This window comes from Desmodus rotundus, chromosome 12 (genome assembly GCF_022682495.2).
Source record: "Desmodus rotundus isolate HL8 chromosome 12, HLdesRot8A.1, whole genome shotgun sequence".
Lineage (NCBI taxonomy): Eukaryota > Metazoa > Chordata > Mammalia > Chiroptera > Phyllostomidae > Desmodus > Desmodus rotundus.
The window spans coordinates 45,804,772-45,828,328 of NC_071398.1; the positions used below are offsets into that span (position 1 = coordinate 45,804,772).

A 23,557-nucleotide genomic window follows, 5' to 3' on the forward strand; every position below is an offset into this window, starting at 1 on the left:
TATCATTTATCTGTTGATGGACGCACGGACTCTGTGAAAAGTTCAAGTTCAAAAATTCTTTCTTTGGCCTCCTCAAAGCTGCTGTTGAGCCTTTCTAGTACATTCTTTTTTATTTCGGTTATTGTTCTGTTCAGCTCCAGCAATTCTATTTGGTTACTTTTATAATTTCTCACTCTTTATTTATATTCTCTGTGTGGTAAGACATCGCTTTACTGGGCTCTTTTAGTTGTCTGTGCATTACTTGCGTTGGCTCTTTGGGCATATTTAGGGCAGTTGAGTTAAAGTCTGTGTGTAGTCTGAGCTTCCTTAGGGACCGTTTTTAATTTTTATTTCCTGTGAATGGACCATACTTTCTTGTGTCTTTGTACACATCATAATTTTTGGTTGAAAACTGGACATTTCGAATATTATAATCTGGCAACTCTGGATAGCAGCTTAATCCCTTCCTCCAGGGTTTCTTGTTGTGGGTTGTTGTTTGTTTAGTGGCCTTTCTACGCTATTTTTAAAAAAGATTTATTGATTTATTTACTTTAGAGAGAGGAGAAGTGAGGGAGAAAGAGAGGGACAGAAACATGGATTGGATGTCTCTCAGATACCTCTCAGATGTCCCCAGCTGGGTACCAGCCTGCAACCCAGGCCTCTGCCCTGACTGGGAATCTAACCTGAGACCATTAGGTTTGCAGGCCGGTGCTCAATCCACTGAGCTACACCGGCAGGGCTCTAAGCTATTTTTTTAAAAAGATGTTATTTATTTATTTTAGAGGGTAAGGGAGGGAGAGAGAGAGAGAGAGAAACATCAATGTGTGGTTGCTTCTTGCATCTCCCCCACTGGGGATCTGGCCAGCAACCCAGGCACATGCCCTGACTGGGAATCAAACCGGTGACCCCTCCTGGCTTCACAGGCCAGCACTCAATCCACTGAGCTACACCAGCCAGGGCTCTAAGCTATTTTTGTAAAGTCTATATTCTTTGTCACATGTGGCCACTGAAGTCCCTGTTTTGTTAGCTTAGTGGTCAACTAGTGACTTGATAGAGATTTCCTTAAATGCTTGGGGGGGGAAACCCCAAACTCCCTAGTGTGCTGATTCACCCTGTGTGGGCGCTGTTTTCAACATAGGCAGGGTTTACCATTCTACCTTAACTGTCACTTCCTGCTTTTGTTGCCTGAAGGTCAGCCAGGAATGAAAGCTTAGGGCTTTCCTGGTCTTTTCTGAGCAGTGGTACTGCGGTTAGCCTCCTTGATCCCCAGGGACCTTTGGGGGCTTTGCGAACCCCATTCCCACAGGTATCTACTTCCCCAGTCTCTTCCCGCCCAAGCTGTTCAGTATATCACAAGCCTAAGCTGCTATTCTTTGTCTTTGTTCTTGAATTGTAAGAGGGAAGCTGAGGTTAATACCTTTATATTTAAATGCTTTCAAACACCATCTGGGGGCTACTTCTGCCCTGGGGAAGCTCCAAGAACTGTGAAAGAAAGGCAAGCTCTTGAGCTGCTCCTTTTTTTGTTTTGTTTTGTTTTAAGATTTTATTTATTTTTAGAGAGGGGAAGGGAGGGAGTAAGAGGGAGAGAAACATCTATGTGTGGTTACCTCTTGAGCGCCCCCTACTGGGGACCTGGCCTGTAACTCAGGTGTGTGCCCTGACTGGGAATCCATTCAGGGACCTTTTGGTTCACAGGCAGGTGCTCAGTCCACTGAGCCACAGCAGCCAGGGCTTGAGTTGGTTGTTCTGGGGGCCCCCAGCGAGGTCCACACACACAACCACAGTTATTTAAGAGTAAGATCTGAATTGCTCCCTCTGGTACCGAAAACCCACACCTTCAAGGCTTCCACTGAGCTGGGGAGTTGGCCATTGTAAGCAGGTTAGTTACCGTATTTTGCCATGTATAATGCGCATCTTTTGGCCCAGATTTTTGAGGGGAAAATAAGGATGTGCGTTATACAAGGGTAGGACTAATTCTGTATCTATATAAATGTTTTTAGCTCTTTTATTTATGCTTATGCCTTACAACTGTAACTCTAGAAGGCAATAACGATATCCATACGCAAAATAATACCCTGGAAGATGATAATCGGCTTTGTTTCTAAATATAAATAAATAAACACTTGAATTAAAAATTTTAAACGAAAGATTTTTTTCTCTGGATGTTTGGGGCAAAAACGCGGGTGCGCATTATACACGGCGAAATACGATAAAATGTCACAGTGCTTTTTTTATTGAAATTCAGCAGTTTCTGTCTTCATTAAGCACTGTCCTATTTGTTGTAAGTTTTATATTAGATTCCAGAACTCTAAAAAAGTTGATTCTGACAGTTTCTTGTGGCTTTTGTGGGGAGATGGGGTGTAGAAGTCCTCTATTCTGCCCTTTTAGGCCTCATGTCCAGCTGCTTCCTGGCCTGTCTGTAACCTCTCATGTCCTTCTAACTGCAGCCCCAGACCCTGATCTCTGAACCGCCTGACTTCCGGCTTTTTTCCTTGATGTCTGGTTTCTTCCAGATCCATCTACAAACATTACTTTATCCTTGGCCTCTGCTGACCCCGGTTGATTTCTGACCTCTGGCCACGGTCCTTCCCTTGCTCCCAGGCTTTCTTCCCTGTCCTCAGCCTTCTGTGAATCTCACTCCAAACTGCGACCCTATCCATGACCTCTCTCTGTCCCTCCAGGGCTCCAACGCCGTGGCTTCAGCTCTCGGGGCCTGTTTGCTGCTCCGAGTGCTGGCGCGCCTGGAGTCTGAGGCTGAGGAGGCAGCGCGGAGGAAGGACCTGGCCGCCAAGTTTGAGGGGCTAAGTGTTGGTGCGTGAGGGAAGGGTGGGGGGCAGGCACACAGGGCCGCCAGTAAGGGGTGTGTGTCTTTCTCCCCAGTCCTCTCATAACCCGGCCCCCGCCCCCTCAATCTCCTTATCCATCCCCTCGTCTCCTTACTCATTTTCCTTCTTCTCACATCAATCCCCTGCTCCCAGACCTCTTTGGCAAATGCTACCACAACAGCGAGGACTGGGCTGCTCGCCTGCTTCTCCGACGCTGCCCGTTCTGGGGGAACGCCACCTGCCTGCAGCTCGCCATGCAGGCTGACGCCCGTGCCTTCTTCGCACAGGATGGAGTGCAGGTGAGAGACTGAGACCCAGCCTCCAAACCGTCCCCAGGTCCCCAGGTGCGCTCTGCCATTGCGGGCAGGTCACAGTCCAGGCCAGCCTCCCCCCCTCGAGACCACCCCTCCTCCAGAGAGCCTCAACCCTCTCCCAGAAAAGCTGCCTTTCCCCTGATACGCCCCAGCCCCTGCCACAGCAAAGCCCACACTCCGAAATGTCCCCTCCGCTCACAGGAATCCCTAGTGACACTAGTGGGAAATCCCAGCTCTGACCCGCAGGAAGCTCCTCCCAGTTCCTTAGGAGATCCTAGTTCCAGGTCGCAGTGACTGGAATGACCTCACCAGGCCATTTCCTAGCCTTCTGGACACAGACACACTCTGGTCTAGGAATTCCCACTCCTCCCGTAGGGATTCCTCTCTCTCGGGAAGCCCCGACAAGAAGTCCAGCTCAGCCCAATAGGAAGCTCCATCCTCAGCTGTGGGAATGACTTGATTGACATTACAAAGAATTACCCAGAGTCCTTTGCATCGCATAGTAGTTAAACTCGGGTGGGGTCTATTTATGGCCCTTTCTTAACCTCCCTGTGCCCCATCTGTGCAAAGGGAGGAAATATTTGTACCTGTCTTCCTGGGGGTGTGGCGAAGGTTAGGTGAGCTAGTCGATGGCAAGTGCTTGGCCCAGTACCTGGCACGTTGTGTTCATAAATGTGGGCTGTTTCACTACCAGCTCAAACTGCGGCAGGGTGGTCCTCGCCTTTGACCGCCTGTCCCCACCCCAATTGTTAGGGTCTCCATGCAGAGCACTTGCCCCGCGCTCTGGAGCCTCAGCCCAGTTCTTGCCTGGGGGCTGCAGGAAGGGGCTGGGTGGGGACTCAGGCTCCTCATCTCCCCCACATCCGCAGTCTCTGCTGACACAGAAGTGGTGGGGGGAGATGGACAGCACCACGCCCATCTGGGCCCTGGTTCTCGCCTTCTTTTGCCCGCCACTCATCTACACCAACCTCATCACATTCAGGTCAGTCCTCCGAGGTCAGGTTGGCAGGAGGGGGTGCTCTGTGTCTCTTCCTGCTCACGTCTGGCCACCTTCCGTCTGTCCAGTGCTTCCCACCTTGTTCTCTCTCCTTCCCTCCCAAAGGGGGGGGAATGTTCTGGGAGGTGAGCTTTGGGGGCGGAGGAGGGCTCTGTATCTATTGGAGTAATTCTGCCTTCTGGCATGGCTCTGGGGCAGTTCCCTTTGGGGTGACTCTAGGGGGCCACCTGTCTGTCTTCCTGCGTGTCTCTGGGTGAAGAAGTTGGGTATCCCTGGGGAAGTCCTCTCTCACTTTCCCCTCCCCCCGCTTCTCACTCTGTGCTTCTCTCCATGCCAGGAAGTCAGACGAGGAGCCCACACAGAAGGACCTGGGGTTGGGCGTGGATGGGGGCCTCAATGGGGAAGGGCCGTTCAGGTGAGTGAAGCGCCAGCACCATGTGAGGTGGTGAGTGTGTATATATATACATACTCAAAAAGGTTGGACATCTGGCTGGTGTAGCTCAGTGGATTGAGTAAGGGCTGTGAACCAAAGGGTTGGTGGTTCGACTCCCAGTCAGGGCACATGCCTGGGTTGCAGGCCATGTCCCCAGTAGGAGGCGCACGAGAGGCAACCACACAATGATGTTTCTCTCCCTCTCTTTCTCCCTCCCCTCACCTCTCAAAAAAATAAATACATAAAACCTTTTTTTTTTTTTAAGAAAAAGAAGGCTTTAAAAAAAAAAAGGTTGGAGAGAAGGCCCTGTGTCAGGGTCAATAGTGGCGCCCTGGCCGAGTGATTTCCCACCTTCTGCACCATGCAACGGTGACGGTGATGATGACAATAGCTGGTGTTGCAGGACACTGACAGTGGCAGCTGTGGTGCGAAGTCCTTTGGAAAATCAGTTCATTTCATTTTCCCAGCAACCCAGGGCAGTAGGCTCTGTTATCAACCCAGTCACAGATGAAGTAACTGAGGGCTTCTCTTACTTGACTCAGGTCACGTGACCAGTAAGTGGTAGCGCTGGGATTTGAACCCAGGTCTTCTCGTGCCTGAATCTGTGCTCTTAGCCATGGACAGGTTCACAGATCCCTAGCTCCTCTCCCAGGGAGGCTTGGGGCTGGGCCCAGGAATCTGTGTGTGGCCCGGCTCTGGCTGTTTGGAGATGGCAGCCCTCGGGAAGCCTTCCGACCCACCACACGGTCTCGGTCCCACGATACTGCAGAGGGCGCAGTGGAAACACCAGGGCCGTTTCCCTTGTCATTCCCTTGTGCTCCTCTCTGCTTCTCACATTCTTTAGCTATTACTGTTCTTTCCACTTCTTTTCTTTTTTTAATATGATTTTTAAAAACTTGTTAGAGAGAGAGGAAGGGAGAGAAAGAAACATCTATCTGGTGTTCCACTTATTGAGGCATTCATCGGTGGATTCTGGTATGTGTCCTGACTGGGGATCGAACCCACAACCTTGGCGTATGGACACAAAGCTCAAGCCAGGGTTCACTTAATTTCCTTAGCACAGCTCTACTGAGATATATAATTCACATACCATTCCGTTCACACACTTACGGTTATCCAATTCAACGGCTTTTAGTATATTCAGAGTTGTGAAGTCATTACCACGATTAATCTTAAACCATTTTCCTCACTGCCACAAGAAACTGTCCCCATTAACAGTCACTCTCCCCTCCCCCCGTTCTCCTCTCCCCAGAGCCCCGGACCACCACGGATCCACTCTCTGTCTCTGGATTTTTCTCTTCTGGCCATTTCCTACAAACAGAAGCATACACTATGTGACCGGCTTCGTTTACTTAGCATTAGGTTTTCAAGATTTATCCACACTGCAGCATGTATCAGTGCTTCGCTCCTTCCTTTTTTTTTTTAAAAGATTTTATTTATTTATTTTTAGAGAGGGGAAAGGAGGGAGAAAGAGAGAGAGAGAAATATCAACATGTGGTTGCCTCTCATGTGGCCCCCCACTGGGGACCTGGCCCGCAACCCAGGCATGTGCCCTGACTGGGAATCAAACCCGCGACCCTTTGGTTTGCAGCCTGTGCTCAATCCAATGAGCTATGCCAGCTGGGGCTTCATTCCTTCTTTTTGCTGAATAAGATCCCATTGTCCAGGGAGACACGTTTTGTTTATCCGTTCATCAGGTGATGAACATTTGGGTAGTTTCTACTTCTGGATTATCATTTTCTGCTTGGTTTATGAAGAGACAGTGCCTCTCCAAACCTGTTGTTTTCCCTGGTAGCTTTTTGGATGTATTATTATTAGCATTACTCATTTTGGCATTTCTCTTTGGGGTCACCATTAAGAGTCAGGATGAAATTGAGACAGAGGATCAGAACTCAGGAGAGAAGGGTCGGAGATACGCCTGGACCGAGAAGGTGGGAATTCAGAAGCCAAATATGGCTGTGTGGTCAGATACCAGATGTGGGGGAGGAAGACTTATATGAGAGAACTGGGCTAGGTAATCTGATCTCAGAATCTGTGAGTGACAGGTTATTATACAGGGTCTGAGTTTTCAACCTTGGGGAGCCCAGGTCATGAAAGTGAGGGGGTCAGAGGTCATATTTGAGGGTCAGAGGTCAGGTAGATGGTTCAAGGTCAGACAGAGTCAGAGATGGTGATAGTGAAAGAACAGGACTTGGAATCAGAAGCCAGACAAGAGTCAGAAGTCATCCCAGGGGCCAGAGGTCAGAAGGGTGGCAGGAATCAGAGGTGAAAGGTAAGCAGTCTTGATAGTAGAAGATTTCAGAGATCAGAGGTTAGATACAGGCGTCACAAGTCAAGGAGACGTCAGACCTCAGTCTTAGTTTAAGTTCAGGCCTGGTCAGAAGTCGTGAGGGTGGCGGAGGTCATGGAACAGGTTAGCGGTCTTGCTAATGGTGAAGGTCAGGTCCAGGGGTCAAGTTGAGCTCTCCTCTCTGCCTCCCTCAGGCCAGCAGACCCCCCTGAGAAGATGCCCTTGGGGGTGTTGAGTCAGCCCGGCCGGAGAGGGTGCTCCTCACACCTGCGGCGCTGGTCCCAGTTCTGGGGGGCACCGGTGACGGCTTTCCTGGGCAACGTGGTCAGCTACCTGCTCTTCCTGACGCTCTTCGCCCGGGTGCTGCTGGTTGATTTCCAGCCCTCGCTGCCCGGAGCCCTGGAGCTGCTGCTGTACTTCTGGGCCTTCACCCTACTCTGCGAGGAGTTCCGCCAGGGCCTGGGTGGCGGCTGGGGCAGCCTGGCCACCGGAGGGCCCGGGCCAGGCCCCTGCCAGGCCCCGCTGCGCCGCCGGCTGCACCTCTACCTCATAGACACCTGGAACCAGTGCGACCTTGTGGCCCTCACCTGCTTCCTCCTGGGCGTGGGCTGCCGGTGAGTGTCCCCGTGGCCTTCAAGCCTCTGGCCCCAGAGCGGCCAAAGCCCGCTCCACTTACTCTTAAAGCGACAAACGGAAAACCCCTCTTGATGGAAAGGACGGCGTAAAGATGGTCTAGAAGCAGTTCGCTCCCACGTGGGTATCTGGCTTCAGGGATGATATGGTGAAAATGAGGTCCCCTCTGCTTCTGCCGGATCTGGGGGTTCCTGGGGGTTTCTCTGAGCCCCCATCCATCCTGGCCCTGCATCGGCACTGCTGCCCTGCCATGCTCCATATCTTCCTGGAAACCAGGTGGGATGCTGGCCACCGCCTCGCCTACTCCCTCCTCTTCCTCCACAGCCTGCAGTCCTGGGCCCTGACCTCCCACCCCTGACTCTCTCTGTCCCACCCCCCTCTCCATCTATGGCCACCTCTCCCACCTGGCCCCTGGCCCCAGCTTCCAGGACTCCAGGCTCTTCCAGAGCTGACCCAGCCCTCCCTTCCCCAGGGCCCCTGCGCCTGGCATCTGGGCCCTGCCTGGTCTAGGGCCCCCCTTCTCTGCAAGGCTGTCTCCTGATTACTTTGTTTTTTCTTCACTCCAGCCCCTCTGAGAAATCTGCTCACAGTTCCTTCGTCTCGGGGACAGCGGCTTTGACCTCGGTCCTTGATATTTTGTGTCTGTATAATTATAAATTTGTAAGCAGAATGTTACCAGTACTGAGAAATTCTTATCCAGGAAGTATTTTGAAACTTCCTTGATCGATCTTGTATGCAGGGCAGTTAAACTAGCTTCAGTCACTGTCGGTTTCTGAAACTACTTCACTGTTATTTGGGTGAAGTTCTGCCGCAACTGTTTGGTTCCTCATTCGTGTTTTTGCCTACATTGAATTTTGCCAAATTTCAAGTCCGTGTGTGTGAATTTTCCTCTGTGGCTTTTGCTTCTTCTATGTCCCGTTTTCCTGGTCAAATGTCATAGATTCAGATTCTGTCAGGGAGGCTTGGTTGTTGTTTCAGATGTTTAGTCCACAAAACGGTAACCATTTCCACTATTTCTTAGCTGATTTATAAAAAACAAATCGTGGATTCCCCCTGCAATACTTTCTGCTGCCAAGAATGGGCTATATAATATTTGTTCATTTCTTCCATAGTTTCCAAGTTATACAGTGTGGTGCCCAGAGAGAGGGCACAAAGGGCACATTGAAATGTCCTTGGGAACAACTTATCTTGTCTTTGGGTCTTGGCACATGCTGTCCCCCTCTCCTGAAACACTTTCCACTCCTGTCATTGGCCACCCAATTCTTGTGCTTCCTTTAGGGCTCAGCTTTGCTTTGTCTGTCTTGGAAGCCTTCTTTTACCCCTCCCAGACTCTGTGGCCCTCTTTTGCATTCCCTAATGTCCTGAGGTCTCCCCAAATGGTACTCTGAGTGTGCTTCTTGCTGTCTCTCTCTCCTTAAGTCACTCTGTCTCTATCTCACCTGAAAAGATCTTTGAAATATACTCTCTTACGAAAGAAATGCAAAAATATGTCCTCATTGAACAAGATTAAATAAATGAAGGACATAGAACATAAACCAATGATTTCCTCAGTCTTTTCAAGTGTCTTCACTTTCTCAGGAGTTACTTCCATCAACAGTTTGGTGCACATCCTGCCTGTTCTTTTTCTATGCATTTACATGGACAGATATACATACTTCTTTTATACACAAATGACAGTATATTTTATGTATTCTTCTGCAACCTTTCTGTGCTCTCTACAATATGTCCTGACATTTTTTCCATGCCAGTATTTGCAAATGTATCGTATTCTTCGAAAATGCAATATCAAATGCCAGATGAAGGAATTTTAGCCATCATTGGCTAAAGATCAGACAAGACAGATTTCTCCTTGCCAGAATTTAACGAATGAATGAGTTCTTTTCATGAGGCATTGAGACAAAAGCTTTGGACTTCAAGAGGATGAAAGCAGGCCAAACGTTTCTCCACAAAGTCTATTTCATTTCCTCCTCCAGATATTCATCATGTACTAGCTGCCCTGGGTCCAATACTCTACTGATGATGTTCCTTTTTCTTTTTCTATAAAGTCCCAGCAGTTAGGACACAGGTCCTTTTAAGGAGAACAGATGAAGAGCTTCATGGACTATTTACGAAGGATACCTTCTAGTCTCTCCTCAGTCGACACACTGAGAGGCATGCTTCACCCATGCTGTGTTAGAAATGCGACCAAGTAATATGACATGAATAACTGATTCCAACAGTGATGTGAGAGAGTTTTGCAGAACAATGTGCTTGTGTTTATCTCTTGTATTCTGTACAAAGCATCGTTTGAGATTAAAGTGTTAAGGCCATGTGCTATCACACTCTAGGAATACCAGTGATATTTCACACATTTTGTCAAGCTCGCTGTTTTCTAGGGAAGAAATAAATTATCACATGGGGGAAAAAAGTCCAAAGATCTTGACTTATAATAGAGAAATTTCCAGTGATCTCCAGAATTACATGGATGAATCATTTTGCTTTGCCAGTCCCTCCCAGATGGACATTTGGGTTGTTTCCACTTTTTTATTATTCCAGAGTAATAAAAGTTTACATTCCAGATTTAAATTTTGTGTTTCGAAGTGTACGTATGTATATTCTTGATGTGGCTAGATTTTCTTGTAAAATAGCTTCACCCACTTACACACTCATCAGAGTAAGAGAGTACCCTCTTGACATGCTTGACAAAATCTAATATTTTCAATCTTTAAAATTTTGTAGCTCTGAGTTTAACTTAAAAAAATTTTTTTTTTTGCCACTCTGGTAAAAATGACGTCTCTTTTTAAAATTTGTGCATCCCTGACTACTAGTTAGGTTGGGTGTCTTTTCATAACTGATAGTCCCATGGACTCCTATCAATTGCCTTTCCATAAACTTTGCCTCCACTTAAAAATGTTATGTTCATTGATTATATATATACGTGATTATGCAAAATAGGAATATACTTTTTATTTTCCCCAGAGTCTGCCAATGTGATTGGCCATTTGACCTTCCTCTATGAAGCGTGTCGGCTTTTTCCCACTTTCCTGTTAGGTCCTTTCTCTCTTGATGATTGGTCTGCTAGAATTCTCTGTATTTTGCCTCTGATAGATTGGACATATATCCAGCAGTTTTTTCAACTCGATTGTTACAGGGACCTCCCAGGCTTCTGTTCAGGCCATTGTCCATGCAGCCGTTGTTTAAGGGGTCCATGCTGTCGCAGCCCCGGTGACATCGGGAAATTGATACACCTGGGTGAATGGGCTGTCCCGATTCCTGCCTGGGGGTGGCCGTAGCCTCACCTGAAGCCTGCTGTCTGGAAGATGCAGGTTTTCCTAGGCACCCTGAGCCCTTGAGTGACCCCTGTCTCGTCTCCTCACTCCCCAGGCTGACCCCGGGCCTGTATGACCTGGGCCGCACTGTCCTCTGCCTCGACTTCATGATCTTCACGCTGCGCCTGCTGCACATCTTCACGGTCAATAAACAGCTGGGGCCCAAGATCGTCATCGTGAGCAAGATGGTGAGGAGGCGGGGCCAGAGGGGCACTGGGCGGGGCCGGGGCCGGGAAGGGCGGGGCCGGGCTTGGTCTCATCTTCTTCTCCTGCAGATGAAGGATGTGTTCTTCTTCCTGTTCTTCCTCGGCGTGTGGCTGGTTGCTTACGGGGTGGCCACAGAGGGCCTCCTTAGGCCTCAGGACCAAGACCTCCCGAAAATCCTGCGCCGTGTCTTCTACCGGCCCTACCTGCAGATCTTCGGGCAGATCCCGCAGGAGGAAATGGACGGTACACCGGGAGGGGCCTGACACCCTCTCTGCGAGCCCCTCCTCTCTGATTCCGCGTCTCCGAGTCTCTACACCCTTCTCGCTGAGTCTCAGCCTCAGCGGGTCTCCGAGCGTGCCCCTCCCCTTCACCCCTGGGGGACTCTGTCCTCTTCTCTCTACGTCTCTGACCCCTCCTGTGGGTCTTTGGGTCTCATCCCCCTGCTTTCTGGGATTTTGTCGCCCTCTCTCCGGGGGTCTGCTCCCCCTCGCCCCTCTGGGCCTCTGTCTTCGTTAGGGCCCGGCCTCTCTGCCCCCCTCTCTGAGTGCGCCCCTTCGCAGTGACCCTCATGCAGCACGCCAACTGCTCATCGGAAAAGGGCTTGTGGGCGCGCCCGTCTGGGGCCCCGGACGGCTACTGCGTCTCCCACTACGCCAACTGGCTGGTGGTGCTGCTTCTCGTCATCTTCCTGCTGGTGGCCAACATCCTACTGGTCAACCTCCTCATCGCCATGTTCAGGTAGGAGGCCTTGCCCTCTCCGATCGTGGGCCACCCACCGTGACCCTTGACCCCAGCATGATTCTGGACCCCAACATGATTCTGGATCCCAGCCAGCTCATTTCCCCTTTAGTCCCTGAACTCGGACTCAAATCTAATGCTGGCTTGTCCACAGACCCTGCCAGTCGCTGCTCCTGACCTGGGTTTTGGGCTCTGCTCCTCTCCCTGAGCCCTGGCTGAACGTGTAAAAATTTTTATGGTAGCAAAATATATGTAACATGAAATTTGCAAAACATTTTCATCACTCCAAATGAAAGTGTTGTAAGCAAGCAGTAACTGCCCATTTCCCCCTCCCCTCCCAGTCCCTGAAAACCCGTAACCTTCTTTACATCTCTAAGACTTTGCCCGTACTCGAGGTTTCTTATAAGTGGAATCATATGCTGTTTGACCTTTTGTGTCTGGTTTATCTCTCTTAGCATCAAGTTTTCAAAGTTCATTCATGTTGTGGCGTGTGTTGGGGCTCCATTCCTTTTTTATGGCTGAGTAATATTCCATTGCATCGACCTAAGACATTTTGTTTATTCATCTGTTGATGGGGCCTAGGACTGTTTCCATCTTTGGCTGTTGTGAATAATGCTGCTCCGAACATTGGCATTCACGTATCTGTTTAAGTCTTTGTTTTTGGATCTTTTGGATACATTACTAGACTAGAATGCTGGGTCATAAGGTAATTCTAGGTTTTGCTTTTTTGAGGAACCACCAAATTGTTTTCCACAGCAGCTGCACCATGTCACATCCCCACTACCAATTGATGAGGGTTCTGAGTTCTCTGTGTTTCTGCCAACAGTTGTTTTCTTTTGTAGAAAGTGGTGACCATCCTAGCGCATATGAACTGGTTATTTCAGCGCGGTTTGGCTTTGCGTTTCCCCAACGACCAGTGGTGCTGAGGATCTTTCCACGTGCTAATTACCCCATTTGTATATTTGTGGAGAAATGTCTATTCAGATCTTCTGCTTGTTTCCCTTAATTGGGTTGTCTTTTCATTGCTGAACTTCTTTATATATTTTGGATATTAAACTGCTAGCAGATATATGATTTGCAAATTCTTTCTCCTGTTCTGGTGGTTGTTTTTCACTTTTCTTGCTACTATACTTTGATGTGCAAAAGTTTTGAGTTTTGATGAAGCTCAATTTATTTATTTTTTCTTTTGTTGCTTATACCTTTGGTGGTGTCATATCTACATACTCCTTGCCAAATCCAAAGTCATGAAGATTTACTCCTGTTTTATGGTTTTAGCTCCAATATTCAGATGGTAGTCCCTTTTGACTTCATTTTTGTATATGGTGTGAAGTAGGGACCCAGCTACATTCTTTTTGCATGTAGGAATCCACTTCTTTCAGGATTATTAGTTGAAGAGGCTGTTTTCCCCCTACTGAATGGACTGGGCACTCTGAATCAATTGCGCATTACATTAGTTTCCTGGGGCTTCCCTAACAAAGTACCCAAAAGTGGGTGGCTTTAAATTACAGAAGGTTATTGTTTGACAGTTCTCGAAACTGGAAGTCCAAAATCAAGGTATGAGCAAAATCAAGGCTGCTTCTGAGACCTGTGAGAGAGAATTGTCTCACGCCTCTCTCTTAGCTTTGGTGGATTTCTGGCAACCTTTGGCTTCTAGATGCACCTTTCCAATCTCTTTCTTTGCATTTACAAGGTGTTCTCCCCGTGTGCATATCTGTGTCCAAATTTCCTACCCCCCATTAAAAAATATTTTTATTTATTTATTTTTAGAGAGAAGGGAGGGGGGCGAAAAAGATAGGGAGAGAAACATCAGGGTGTGGTTGCCTCTTGCACGCCCCCTACTGGGGACCTGGCCCAAAACCCAAGCATGTTCCCTGACTGGGAATTGAACCGGTGAACCTTTGGTTCACAGGCTGGCACTCAATCCACTGAGCCACACCAGCCAGGGCCAAATTTCCCCTTTTTATAAGGACATTTGTCATTGGATTAGGGACCAACCCTAATGACCTCCTTTTTAACTTGATTACCTTTGTAAAGATCCTATTTCCAAATAAGGTCATGTTCTGAGGTACTAGGGGTTAGGGTTTCAATCTATCTTTGAGGGTGGGCGCCCGTTGAGTTATGACACTCATAGACGTACAGATTTATTTCTAGACTCTCAGCTCTATTCCATTGGCTGATATGTCTGTTCTTATGCCAGAAACATGATGTTTTGATTTTGTAGCAAAATTTTGAAATTGGGAAATGTGAGCCCTTCGACTTCGTTCCTTTTCAAGGTTGTTTTGGCTATTTGGGGCCTTTGCAATTCCATATATATTAAAGAATTGGCATGTCCATCTCTACCTAAAAGGCTGTCGGAATTTAGAGATTGCAATCGATACTTTGCGTAGAGTTGCTGTCTTAACAATGTTAAGTCTTTGTGCGTGAGAACCCAGGATATCTTTCCGTTTATTTAGGATCTTTTACATCATTGTCAGCATTGTTTTGTACTTTTTAGTGTACCAGTCTCACTCGGTTAAATTTGTTTCTAGGTGCTTTATTCTTTTAGATTCTATTATAAATGAAATTGCTTTCTTAATTTCCTTTTTGGCTTATTCATGGCAGGTATATAGAAACACAGCTGATTTTTGTTTGTTGATCCTGTACCTGGCAACTTTGCTGAACTCACTTATTAGTTCCAGTAGCTTTCTTGTGATTCTCTGGGGTTTTCTAGAATAGGATCATGTCATCTGTGAAGAGCGATAGTTTTACTTCTTCCTGTCCATTTTGGATGCCTTTTATTTCTTTTTCTTGTCTAGTTGCTCTGGCTAGAATTTCCAGTACAGTGAGGAGTAGTGGTGGTGAAAGTGGGCATCCTTGTCTCGTTCCTGATCTTCAGGGAAAGATTTCAGTCTTTCTTCATTAAGTAGGATGTTACCTGTGAGTTTTTCATAATTACCCTTTACCATGTTGAGGAAGCTTCCTTTTATTCTTTTCTTTTCTGAGGGCTTTTTTTTTTTTAATATCACGAGAGGGTGTTAGGTTTTGTCAAATGCCTTTTCTGTGTCAGTTGGGATGACTGTCATTTTTTCCTTTGTTCTATTAATGCGGTGTATTACATTGATTGGTTTTTATATGTTGAGCCACGTTTATATTCCTGTAATAGATCCCACTTGGTCATGGTGTATAATCCTTCTATTATGCTTCTGAATTAGGTTTGCTAGTATTTGTTGAGAATTTTTGCATGTATATTCATAAAGAATAATGATCTGTAATTTTCTTATATATAGATAGATAGATATTGATATTGATATTGATATATATAATTGATATGGTAATCCTGGCCTCACAGAATGAGTCAGGAAGTGTTTTCTCCTATTCACCTTTTGAAAGACTTTGAAAAGGATTGGTGTAGTTTTTTAAATGTTTGGTAAATTCAGCAGTGAAGCCTAGTCCTGGGCTTTTTTATTTATTTTTTATTTTTTGCATATTTTTGATTAGTTTTCTCTTTACATGTTAGAGGTCTTTTGAGATTTTCTATTTCTTCATGTGTCATTTTACATAATTTGTGTGTTTCTAGGAACTTTTCCATTTCACCTGGGTTATCTTTTTTGTTGGCATACAGTTGATAGTATTCTCTTATCATCCTTCTTATTTCTGTAAGGTTGGAAGTAATGACCTCATTTTTATTGCTGATTTTAGTTATTTGTGTTCAGACCGACTTTTGAACCTGAGTTTAACCTCTACCCTAATCCATGACAATATTCCCAACTTGACCTCTGATCTCTGACCCTTGGCCCTCCTACCCTAACTACTAATTGCATCCTCTGACATTGATTCTGACATCTGTCTGCCACCTTGTACTCTGAACATAATGTCTGACATCCACTGACCCTGACTGGGCTTTGAACTCTAGTGACCCTTGACCTCTGGTCCCCACAGCTACACCTTTGGCAAAGTACAGGGCAACAGCGACCTCTATTGGAAGGCGCAGCGCTATAGCCTCATCCGGGAATTTCACTCTCGGCCTGCGCTGGCCCCACCCTTCATCATCATCTCGCACGTGCGCCTCATCATCCGTCGATTGTGCAGACACAGGGCCAGCTCGCCATCGCATTTTCGTGAGAGCGGGTCTTGGCCCAAAAGACAGAAACACAAGGGGCGGGACCAGGCATAAAAAGAAGAACATGGATAGGTTGGGGAAGATGTCTGGGAAGAACCAGTGGGCAGGGCTTAAGCTGTCAGGGGGCGTGGTCTGGGAGGGCTCACTCAGGGTTTTGTGCCAGGAGGCTGGGTCTGGGAGTGGGAATGTCCCAAAGACCGGGCGGGCCTTTACTCCGATCTGACCCTGCTCCCCAGGGGTCCACCTCCATAAGGACGATGAGAGGCGGCTTTTGACGTGGGAATCAGTGCAGAAGGAGAATTTACTACTAGCGCGCGCGAGGGACAAGCGGGAAAGTGACTCTGAGCGTCTGAAGCGCACATCGCAGAAGTGAGGGCCGGGCCTGGCCAGGGGCGGGGTTTCTGGCCTTTGGGGAGCATAGATTGAGGGGAGAATGGGCTGGGGTTTGCGTAGCATCAGGCTAGAGGCAGAGCCTGATTGGGCCAGGTTCTGGAAAGGTAGGGGAGAGGAAGGCGGAGTTTCAGGGAGCTGGACTTCAGGTGGGTGGGCTGCAGGCACAGGCCTGAATTCCTGTGTGCTGGAATCCAGGGTGGACACGGCACTGAAGCAGCTGAGACAGATCCGCGAGTACGAGCAGCGTCTGAAAGGGCTGGAACAGCAGGTGAGGTCTCCGGGCCAGGCTGGGGGAGGGTGGGCCGGATGGGATGGGCGTGGATCTCCATCTGGTGCCGTGATGTCCTATGTGCTCCCCAGGTCCAGCACTGTACCCATGTCTTGGGCTGGGTGGCCGAGGCCCTGAGCCACTCTGCGTTGCTTCCCCCGGGGTGGCCCCAGCCTCCAGCCCCTCCTGGGCCCAAAGGTCAGTGTGTAGGGTTTACCTGTGTGTATCTCTGGCCTCTGGCACTACCTGCTTCTGTGTGCCTGCTTTCCAGCTCTCTGCTCCCCTGTCTGTATTTCTCTTCCGCCACCCTTTCTTTGCCCCGGTTCACTCTCTTGGTTTCCTTTGGGCTTTTCATGGGTCTTTCTCCTTTTGATCAGCCTCCCGCTTTTTCTGATCTCCTCTCTATACCCACTGCCTGTTCTCGCTTCTCTCTTTTCACCAGACTGAATCCTGTTGGAGGACTTCAAGAAGTAGCCCCCTTGGGGCGTTCTTGCTCCCAGAGTAAGGCCTAGCTGGTCCAAGACCCCCGTAAGAGGTGGCCTTTACCTCCTGGACTACTGTCGGGACCACCGCAGGGAGTCACATCCCTGGGAACCACAGCAGGCCCCGGGCCCTCCCAGAACCAGCCTCACTCTGGGAGGATTGGCCTCTGGCGCCCAGGCATGGCCCGTTGAAAGCCCTACCACAGCCCGCTGGGCGGGAGAAGCTCCAGGGTCCTGGGGGTACATGGACCACAGCTCCCCACACTGGGGAAATAAAGCCATTTGATTTGAGGTGTCTGGATGCTTGATTCTTGGGGAACTGGTGGCGTCTGAATCCTTTGGGGGGTGGGAGCTGGAGCTGGGGGTGAGTTTGAGGTCCCTGATCAGTTTGCTGCTGCTGTTTTGGGGGTAACTCGGGCTCTGCTCCCTCCTCCCTGTCCCGCCGTTCCTGTCTGACTCAGATGCAACCCCTCTGGTCTGCAGTACTTCGATGGCTCTCACTTCGGTGGGACAAGAACCATCTGCACCCCACCCCCGACTTGCTACTTCACAGCAGAGAAAGAACGCAGTGATGAAAGTGAATTATTTCTTGGCGTGGGGATGGGTGGGCGCTGTGTACATCTGCTTTGGCAACAGGGGAGCAGATGATGCAAATTTGAGTAGATAACTGCATATGTGTCTTTAAAAAGTCTAATTAGTGGAAAATTACAGGCCCGTGCACACATGGAAATCGAAGCAAATACGCATCATTACGCACGCAGTGTAACTAAACAACCCGTAATAAACTAAACTGGTAATGACAAGGCTGAGCTGACAGCAATTATTAGTTAAATAGCAAGAAAGCCACCAACAACCAACACATCCAGAAAATCAAAACCAAAACATCCTTTCTCCGAATTGGAGGCATTCCAACTCTCTGCCACTTTCGGGTGCAGAGTGGCTTTGAAACATCGCCAAGTGCTGTGTGGCAACCAGATTTCTCTCGAAGAGGCTGAAGTAGTTCTCGCTGACCCAAGGAGTAATAAAGGACGGTGGCAATGACGACAAAGACTAACACGTACAGGGTGCTGTGTGTCTGGCATTGTGTAAAGTGCTTCGCGCGAACAAAATCGGTGAAGTCTTGTGGCAGCCTTATCAGGTGGGTTCTAATGTCTCCATTTTGCAGATTAGAAAACTAAGGCACTCACACAAGGTCACAGAGCTCGAAAGTGGCCACGTTTGAATAGAAATCTGAGCCTCCTGGCTCCAAAGCCTTTAGAAAGCACTAGTTTGTATCTGGAAATGTCAAATGCTACAGAGCCCTAGAAACTCCCTCAGTGAGCGCGCTGGGTTAAGCTCTTGTCTCAGCTCCAAATCGGTTTTTTATACCCGGCTCTGCCGAAAGGGGGCGCTAGAGGGACACCAGTGACTGGAGGAGGAGAAAGGAACTTCTGGTTCCAGAGCATCGTTCCAGAGCAGTTGGTGGCAGTTTTCAGCTTTTCCACCCGGTTTTGTTGGATCTCCTCAGTCACCCCCTCGCTCCACCCAGGCAGCCCCCTTTTCTGGGCTGGGTTTCACCTCCTCAAGGGCACTGCTCCAAGAGATTAGGTTCTGATAACTGTTTTCTTCCCTTCCTCTCCCCAGTCCTGGGTTGCTATCTGCCTCTTGCAGGGCCTGTTTGTGTGCCGACGCTGTCTCTTCCTACTGCTTTCCCAGTTTTCCGAGGCCCTGGTATTATTAATTTACTGTTGAAATATCTATGTAACAGGAAAGCTCAGATCTGGCGGGTAGAAATCTGCAAGGAGCCATGAAAATAGAGAATTACAACGTCTCACTTTATTTCCACACATAAACCGATTTAGAAACCCAATCTCCCTTAATTGAAAGGGAGGCTGGGCACTCTTGAGAAATTACCCTAAATAAGTTTATGTGTTAAATCTTCCCTGCTTGTGCGTTTCCCCTCCGTGAGCCTATTTCGCTTCTCCCTTCCACAGCCCCAGTGGTGGGTATTGTAACCCCTATGCGTGACAATTGGCAACCACAAAGCAACATTCTCTCCATGTCTTGGTGCTGTGGTTTTTGAAGCCACATAATTTAACTGGGTCACCGGGAAGGTGGAAGATAGTCTCTCGGGTGTGGTTACAGGTCACCAGAAAGGCCAGTGACTGGGTGTCCAAGAACCAAGAGTGGGCAGCATAGCCATGATCTGCTAGTCCACAGTCCCCTGGAGCTACTGCTGAGGGTGTGGGACAGCGTGACATCCACCAGCTTGGGATCCAGCAAGGCCCCCCAGGATGCCTGCTCCTAGTCTCAGATGTGAGACAGGGGGAGTGACCTCTAGCAGAAGAATGCATAAGCCCCTAAAACCCCAAGCCAGCAGTCACTTGAAAGAGAGGCACATTTTATACAAAAAGAAAACTACAGCTCTGAACAATGTGGCTCAGTTGGATGGAGCACTGACCTGTAAATCGAAAGGTCGCGGGTTTGATTCCCTGTCAGGGCACATGCCTAGGTTGCAGGTTTGGTCCCCAGTCGGGGTGCATACAGGAGGCAACCAATGGATATTTCTCACATGGATGTTCCTTTCCCTCTCTCTAAAATCAATAATCATGTCCTCAGATGAGGATAAAAAGAAAAATTTAAAAATCTAATAGAAAACTCCAGATAGAGGCTGCAGGTCCTCAGAGAAAAGGAGGGTGGAATGAGGACTCAGGAATACACGTGCTTTGGGACCCAGGGCCGAGGAACTGCAGCCTTACCGGGAGGGGTGGGGCTGGAGGAGGTGGAGCTGTGAATGCCGCTCAAAGCTGCAGCCAAAGTGTGACATGGATTTGGTGGCTCCCGGGCAGCAAAAACTTACACAAGCCAAGGGGCTGACACTGAAACCCAGACTGGATTTGAGAGAATTGTGCGTAGTTGCCACATGTTTTTGTTTCTCTGGGGTAAATACCTAATGTTGGGGTGGCTGGGTTGTATAATAAGCATATCTACAAGCTGATATGAAACTGCCCAACTCTTTCCCTAAGTGGGTGCACTATTTGCATTTTGCATGTCCACCAGCCCTGCATGAGACAGTTCCGGTTGTTCTGTATGCTCACGAGCGCTTGCTATTAGGAGTGTTTTTAATTAGCCATTCGAATAGGTTGTAGTGGTGTCTCATGTTGGTTTTAATTTGCATTTCCCTAATGACTAATGATGTTGAACATCTTCTCAAGCACTTATTGCCATCTGTATGGCTCTGTCGGTGCGCTGTCAGTTCAAAACTTTTACTTATTTAAAAATGGTTTACTTTTTTATCATTGATTTGCAAATCTTATATATTATGGGTACTTCTTTATTACATGTGTTTTGCAAATCTCTTCCCTCTGTATGTGGCTTACCTTTTGATTTATTAACAGTGTCTTTTGGAGAGCAGGATTTTTTAAAAGAATTTATTTTTAGAGAGAGGGGAAGGGAGGGAGAAAGAGGAAGTGGAACATCAATGTGTGGTTGCCTCTTGTGTGCCAGCGCCCCCTACCGGGGACCTGGCCTGTAACCCAGGCATGTGCCCTGACTGGGAACTGAACCAGCAACCCCTTGGTTTGCAGGCTGGCGCTCAATCCACTGAGCCACACCAGCCGGGCTAGTTAGGTGTTCTTTGACTTCTTCCATGAATGTGGTTTGCAGCACACAAATCTTGCACGTTTTGTCAGATGTATTCCTACATAATGTGTTGTATACAATACTGTTTAAATTTTTTTAATTTCTCATTTGTTACTGCTAGTATACAGAAATACTGCTGATTTTTATTTTTATTTTTTTAGTATATTGATCTCGTAGTCTATGACTTTGATCCCCGGTTAGGGCAGCTGCCTAGGTTGTGGGTTCCGTCCCCAGGTCGGGACATATATGAGAGGCAACCAATGGGTGTTTCTCTCTCCCATCAATGTTTCTCTCCCTCCCTCTCTGCTCCCTTCCTCTCTCTCTAAAAAATCAGTAAGCATGTCCTCAGGTGAGGATTAAAAAAAACAACTCACTTCTCATTCACTTCTCATTCTCCTCTCCTCCCCACCCCAGCCCCTGGCCCCACCAGTCCCTTCTCTATCTCTATGGATGTGCCTGTTCTGGATATTTATATAAGTGGAAACATAAAATATGTGGTCTGACTTCTTTCACTGAGCACAATCTTTTGGTTTTTTTTCCTGTGGCTGAATAACACCCATAGTATGGATGTGTCCCTTTTACTTTACCCATTCATCTGTCGGCAGACATTTGGGTGGTTTCTACTTTGTGTCGATCGTGAATGATGCTGCTACGGATGTTCGTGTACCAGCTTTTGTCTGAACATGTGTTTCCGGTTCTTTTGCATATATACCTAGAAGTGGAATTGCTGATAGTTCTTTGTTTAACTTGTTGTGGGAACTAACCCATTTCACATTCCCACAAGGGATGTATGAGGTTCCAACTCCTTCAAATCCTCACCAACACTTGTTCCACCGCCCCCCACCCCCCATTTTTGGCCATCAATATCCTGGCGAGTGTGAAGTGGTATCTCTTGGTGGGTTTAACTTACATTCCCCTAATGACTAATGATGTTGAACTTGGTTTTTTTCTTTTTAAATCCTCACCCAAGTACATGTTTTCATTGATTTTAGAGAGAGGGGGAAAGAGAGAGAGAAATATTGATGCGAGTGAGGGAGAAACATCAATTGATTGCCTCTTGTACTCACCGCAACCAGAATCAAACCCACAACCTGGGTATGTGCCCTGACTGGGAATCGAACCGGCAACCCTTTGGGACATAGAACAATGCTCCAGCCAACTGAGCCTCACAGCCAGGGCATATTAAACTTCTTTTCACGTGCTTCTTGGCCCTGTGTACATCTTGGGAAGGAATGACTCTTTAGTAATGACTTCCACAGCTTATGTCACATTGCCTGCCACCGAATCACAGTACAGTAAGTAGGGACGGGCCTTGCGTGAAGACGGAACTGAAGGTCCTGCCTTCTAAGCCACCATCTTGAAGACTCTCTGGGCTCAAACAGACATTTCACCACTTAGAAAGGATGTACCTGTTGGTCCTGCAGCCTCTAACTCTGAAGGATCAGCCTGTATGGGTCTTGGGGACAGTGTATCCCGTGGGTGGAAATTTCACTCCAGCTGATGCTGTAAGTCCCCGACTCATTCATGTTAGACCCTTTGGTCCATGTTCCCCAAGGAGGAAAAGGCAGCTGAACTCAAGCGATAAGGCTCCCAGTGGGGGAAGGAAAGCTAGAGACCGTGGGGCCAATTTGGTGTGCCATTATTGTGGCTCCCATTGATGTTTCACGTGTCCTTAACTGTGAATGTCCCCTAAGTGTCAGGGGATTGCGGTCCTCCCGACGGTGGTCCACAGAAACAAGGCAGAATCCGGAAGGAGAAAGGGAAACCACAGCTACAAAGACTTGAGGGCTGTTAGGGGACAGAGGCCATTTGCCAGAACAACAGCGCCACCTGCCGGATGCGGCCGCCATGTACACCCCTTTTCAGAGAAGGCAGCTGTGGTGGCTGCTATTACGCGCCTCGTGAAAGCCACCGCCTGCCCCTCGGAGGCCTGTGACTCTCTTGACCTTGCATTTCCATTTTGGAGTAGGTCAACTCAAACGACTAGTGAAGTCTGAAAAGCTTAAATGTAACCAGTATGTTCAAGAGCGCAGCCGGCTGGTCCTCGTTCATCTGTTTTGCAATGGAAAAGTAGCAGCTACCCTTGCGGAGGAAACATTATCCCGACTCCACTGCCTGAAGCAAGCCCGATGATAGGACAGCTGTCACGATACCATCTGACAAAATTGTTCCGAAGGAAGTTGAAGACAGCTAAGCGCTACTAGAGCCATCGTATGGGAAAACCCAAGCAAATTTTTTGGCCAACCCAGTAGATTCTGGTTTAGCCATCCTCTTGTTGGTCTGATGTGGCCCTAGATCGGGTGTGGCACTCCATGGCCTGTAGGATAATCTGGCTGGCCAGCTAAAGATGGCTTTTGCAAATTGAAAGTGTTGTAAGAAACAAAGGAGGCTATGCAGTAGAGACCAAATGTCCCACAGAGCTGGACATAATTATTGTCTGGCTCATTACGGGAAAAGATTGCTGGGTCTCATCTTGGCTACAACGCTGCCCATGAGGCCTAGCGGAGCCACTGTAACGGCCATCCTGGTCAAGGTTAGCACAACGCACCCACCGTGCTGCAAGGCTGTGCAGGCAGAGCTGCGTCTTCCACCGCAGTCCAGTCCAGGGGGGCCCCACATTCCCTAAATGACCGAGCTCTCCACACACTGAGGTTGCCTCCCACGTCCTCCTTTTTCCCACCGAGCTGTGGGAGCACCTCAGATTGGGGGATGCAGGTCACACGCCAGCACCCTAGGCGCGCAGATCGAGGAGCGTTTAACCTGATAGGGGCGCGTAAAATGAAAGGATCCCAGGCTAGGGCACCGAGGATGTCCATCCTTTTTCCACCTCTGTCACTGACTGGTTGTGTGACCTCGGGGCTGCTCCTCTTCCCTGAGCCTCCCACGATGTCCAGGAAAGGAGAAGAGGGAGAAGCCCCGCGGAGGGCCCCTCTGTTGCTTTGTCTAAGTATTATCGAGGGCACAGGGGCC

General features: G+C 48.3%; 1 protein-coding gene across 3 annotated transcripts in view; it reads left to right on the top strand.

Annotated features, from left to right (window-relative positions):
* Positions 1 to 17,257, top strand: part of TRPM4 (transient receptor potential cation channel subfamily M member 4) — a 33,382-nt gene extending 16,125 nt beyond the window's left edge. For 2 of the 3 annotated variants that reach the window (XM_053915213.1, XM_053915214.2), the window contains 14 exons: positions 2,661 to 2,790; positions 2,958 to 3,103; positions 3,988 to 4,100; positions 4,453 to 4,530; positions 6,408 to 6,479; positions 7,033 to 7,452; positions 10,835 to 10,967; positions 11,055 to 11,229; positions 11,547 to 11,724; positions 15,643 to 15,821; positions 16,060 to 16,192; positions 16,412 to 16,484; positions 16,577 to 16,682; positions 16,927 to 17,257. In XM_053915213.1, the coding sequence (XP_053771188.1) occupies positions 2,661 to 2,790; positions 2,958 to 3,103; positions 3,988 to 4,100; positions 4,453 to 4,530; positions 6,408 to 6,479; positions 7,033 to 7,452; positions 10,835 to 10,967; positions 11,055 to 11,229; positions 11,547 to 11,724; positions 15,643 to 15,821; positions 16,060 to 16,192; positions 16,412 to 16,484; positions 16,577 to 16,682; positions 16,927 to 16,931 (1,941 nt within the window). In that variant the 3' untranslated portion in view covers positions 16,932 to 17,257. The remainder of the gene's footprint in view (positions 1 to 2,660; positions 2,791 to 2,957; positions 3,104 to 3,987; positions 4,101 to 4,452; positions 4,531 to 6,407; positions 6,480 to 7,032; positions 7,453 to 10,834; positions 10,968 to 11,054; positions 11,230 to 11,546; positions 11,725 to 15,642; positions 15,822 to 16,059; positions 16,193 to 16,411; positions 16,485 to 16,576; positions 16,683 to 16,926) is intronic. The other variant, XM_024566313.3, reaches the window with a different exon arrangement.
* Positions 17,258 to 23,557: the final 6,300 nt, after the last annotated feature.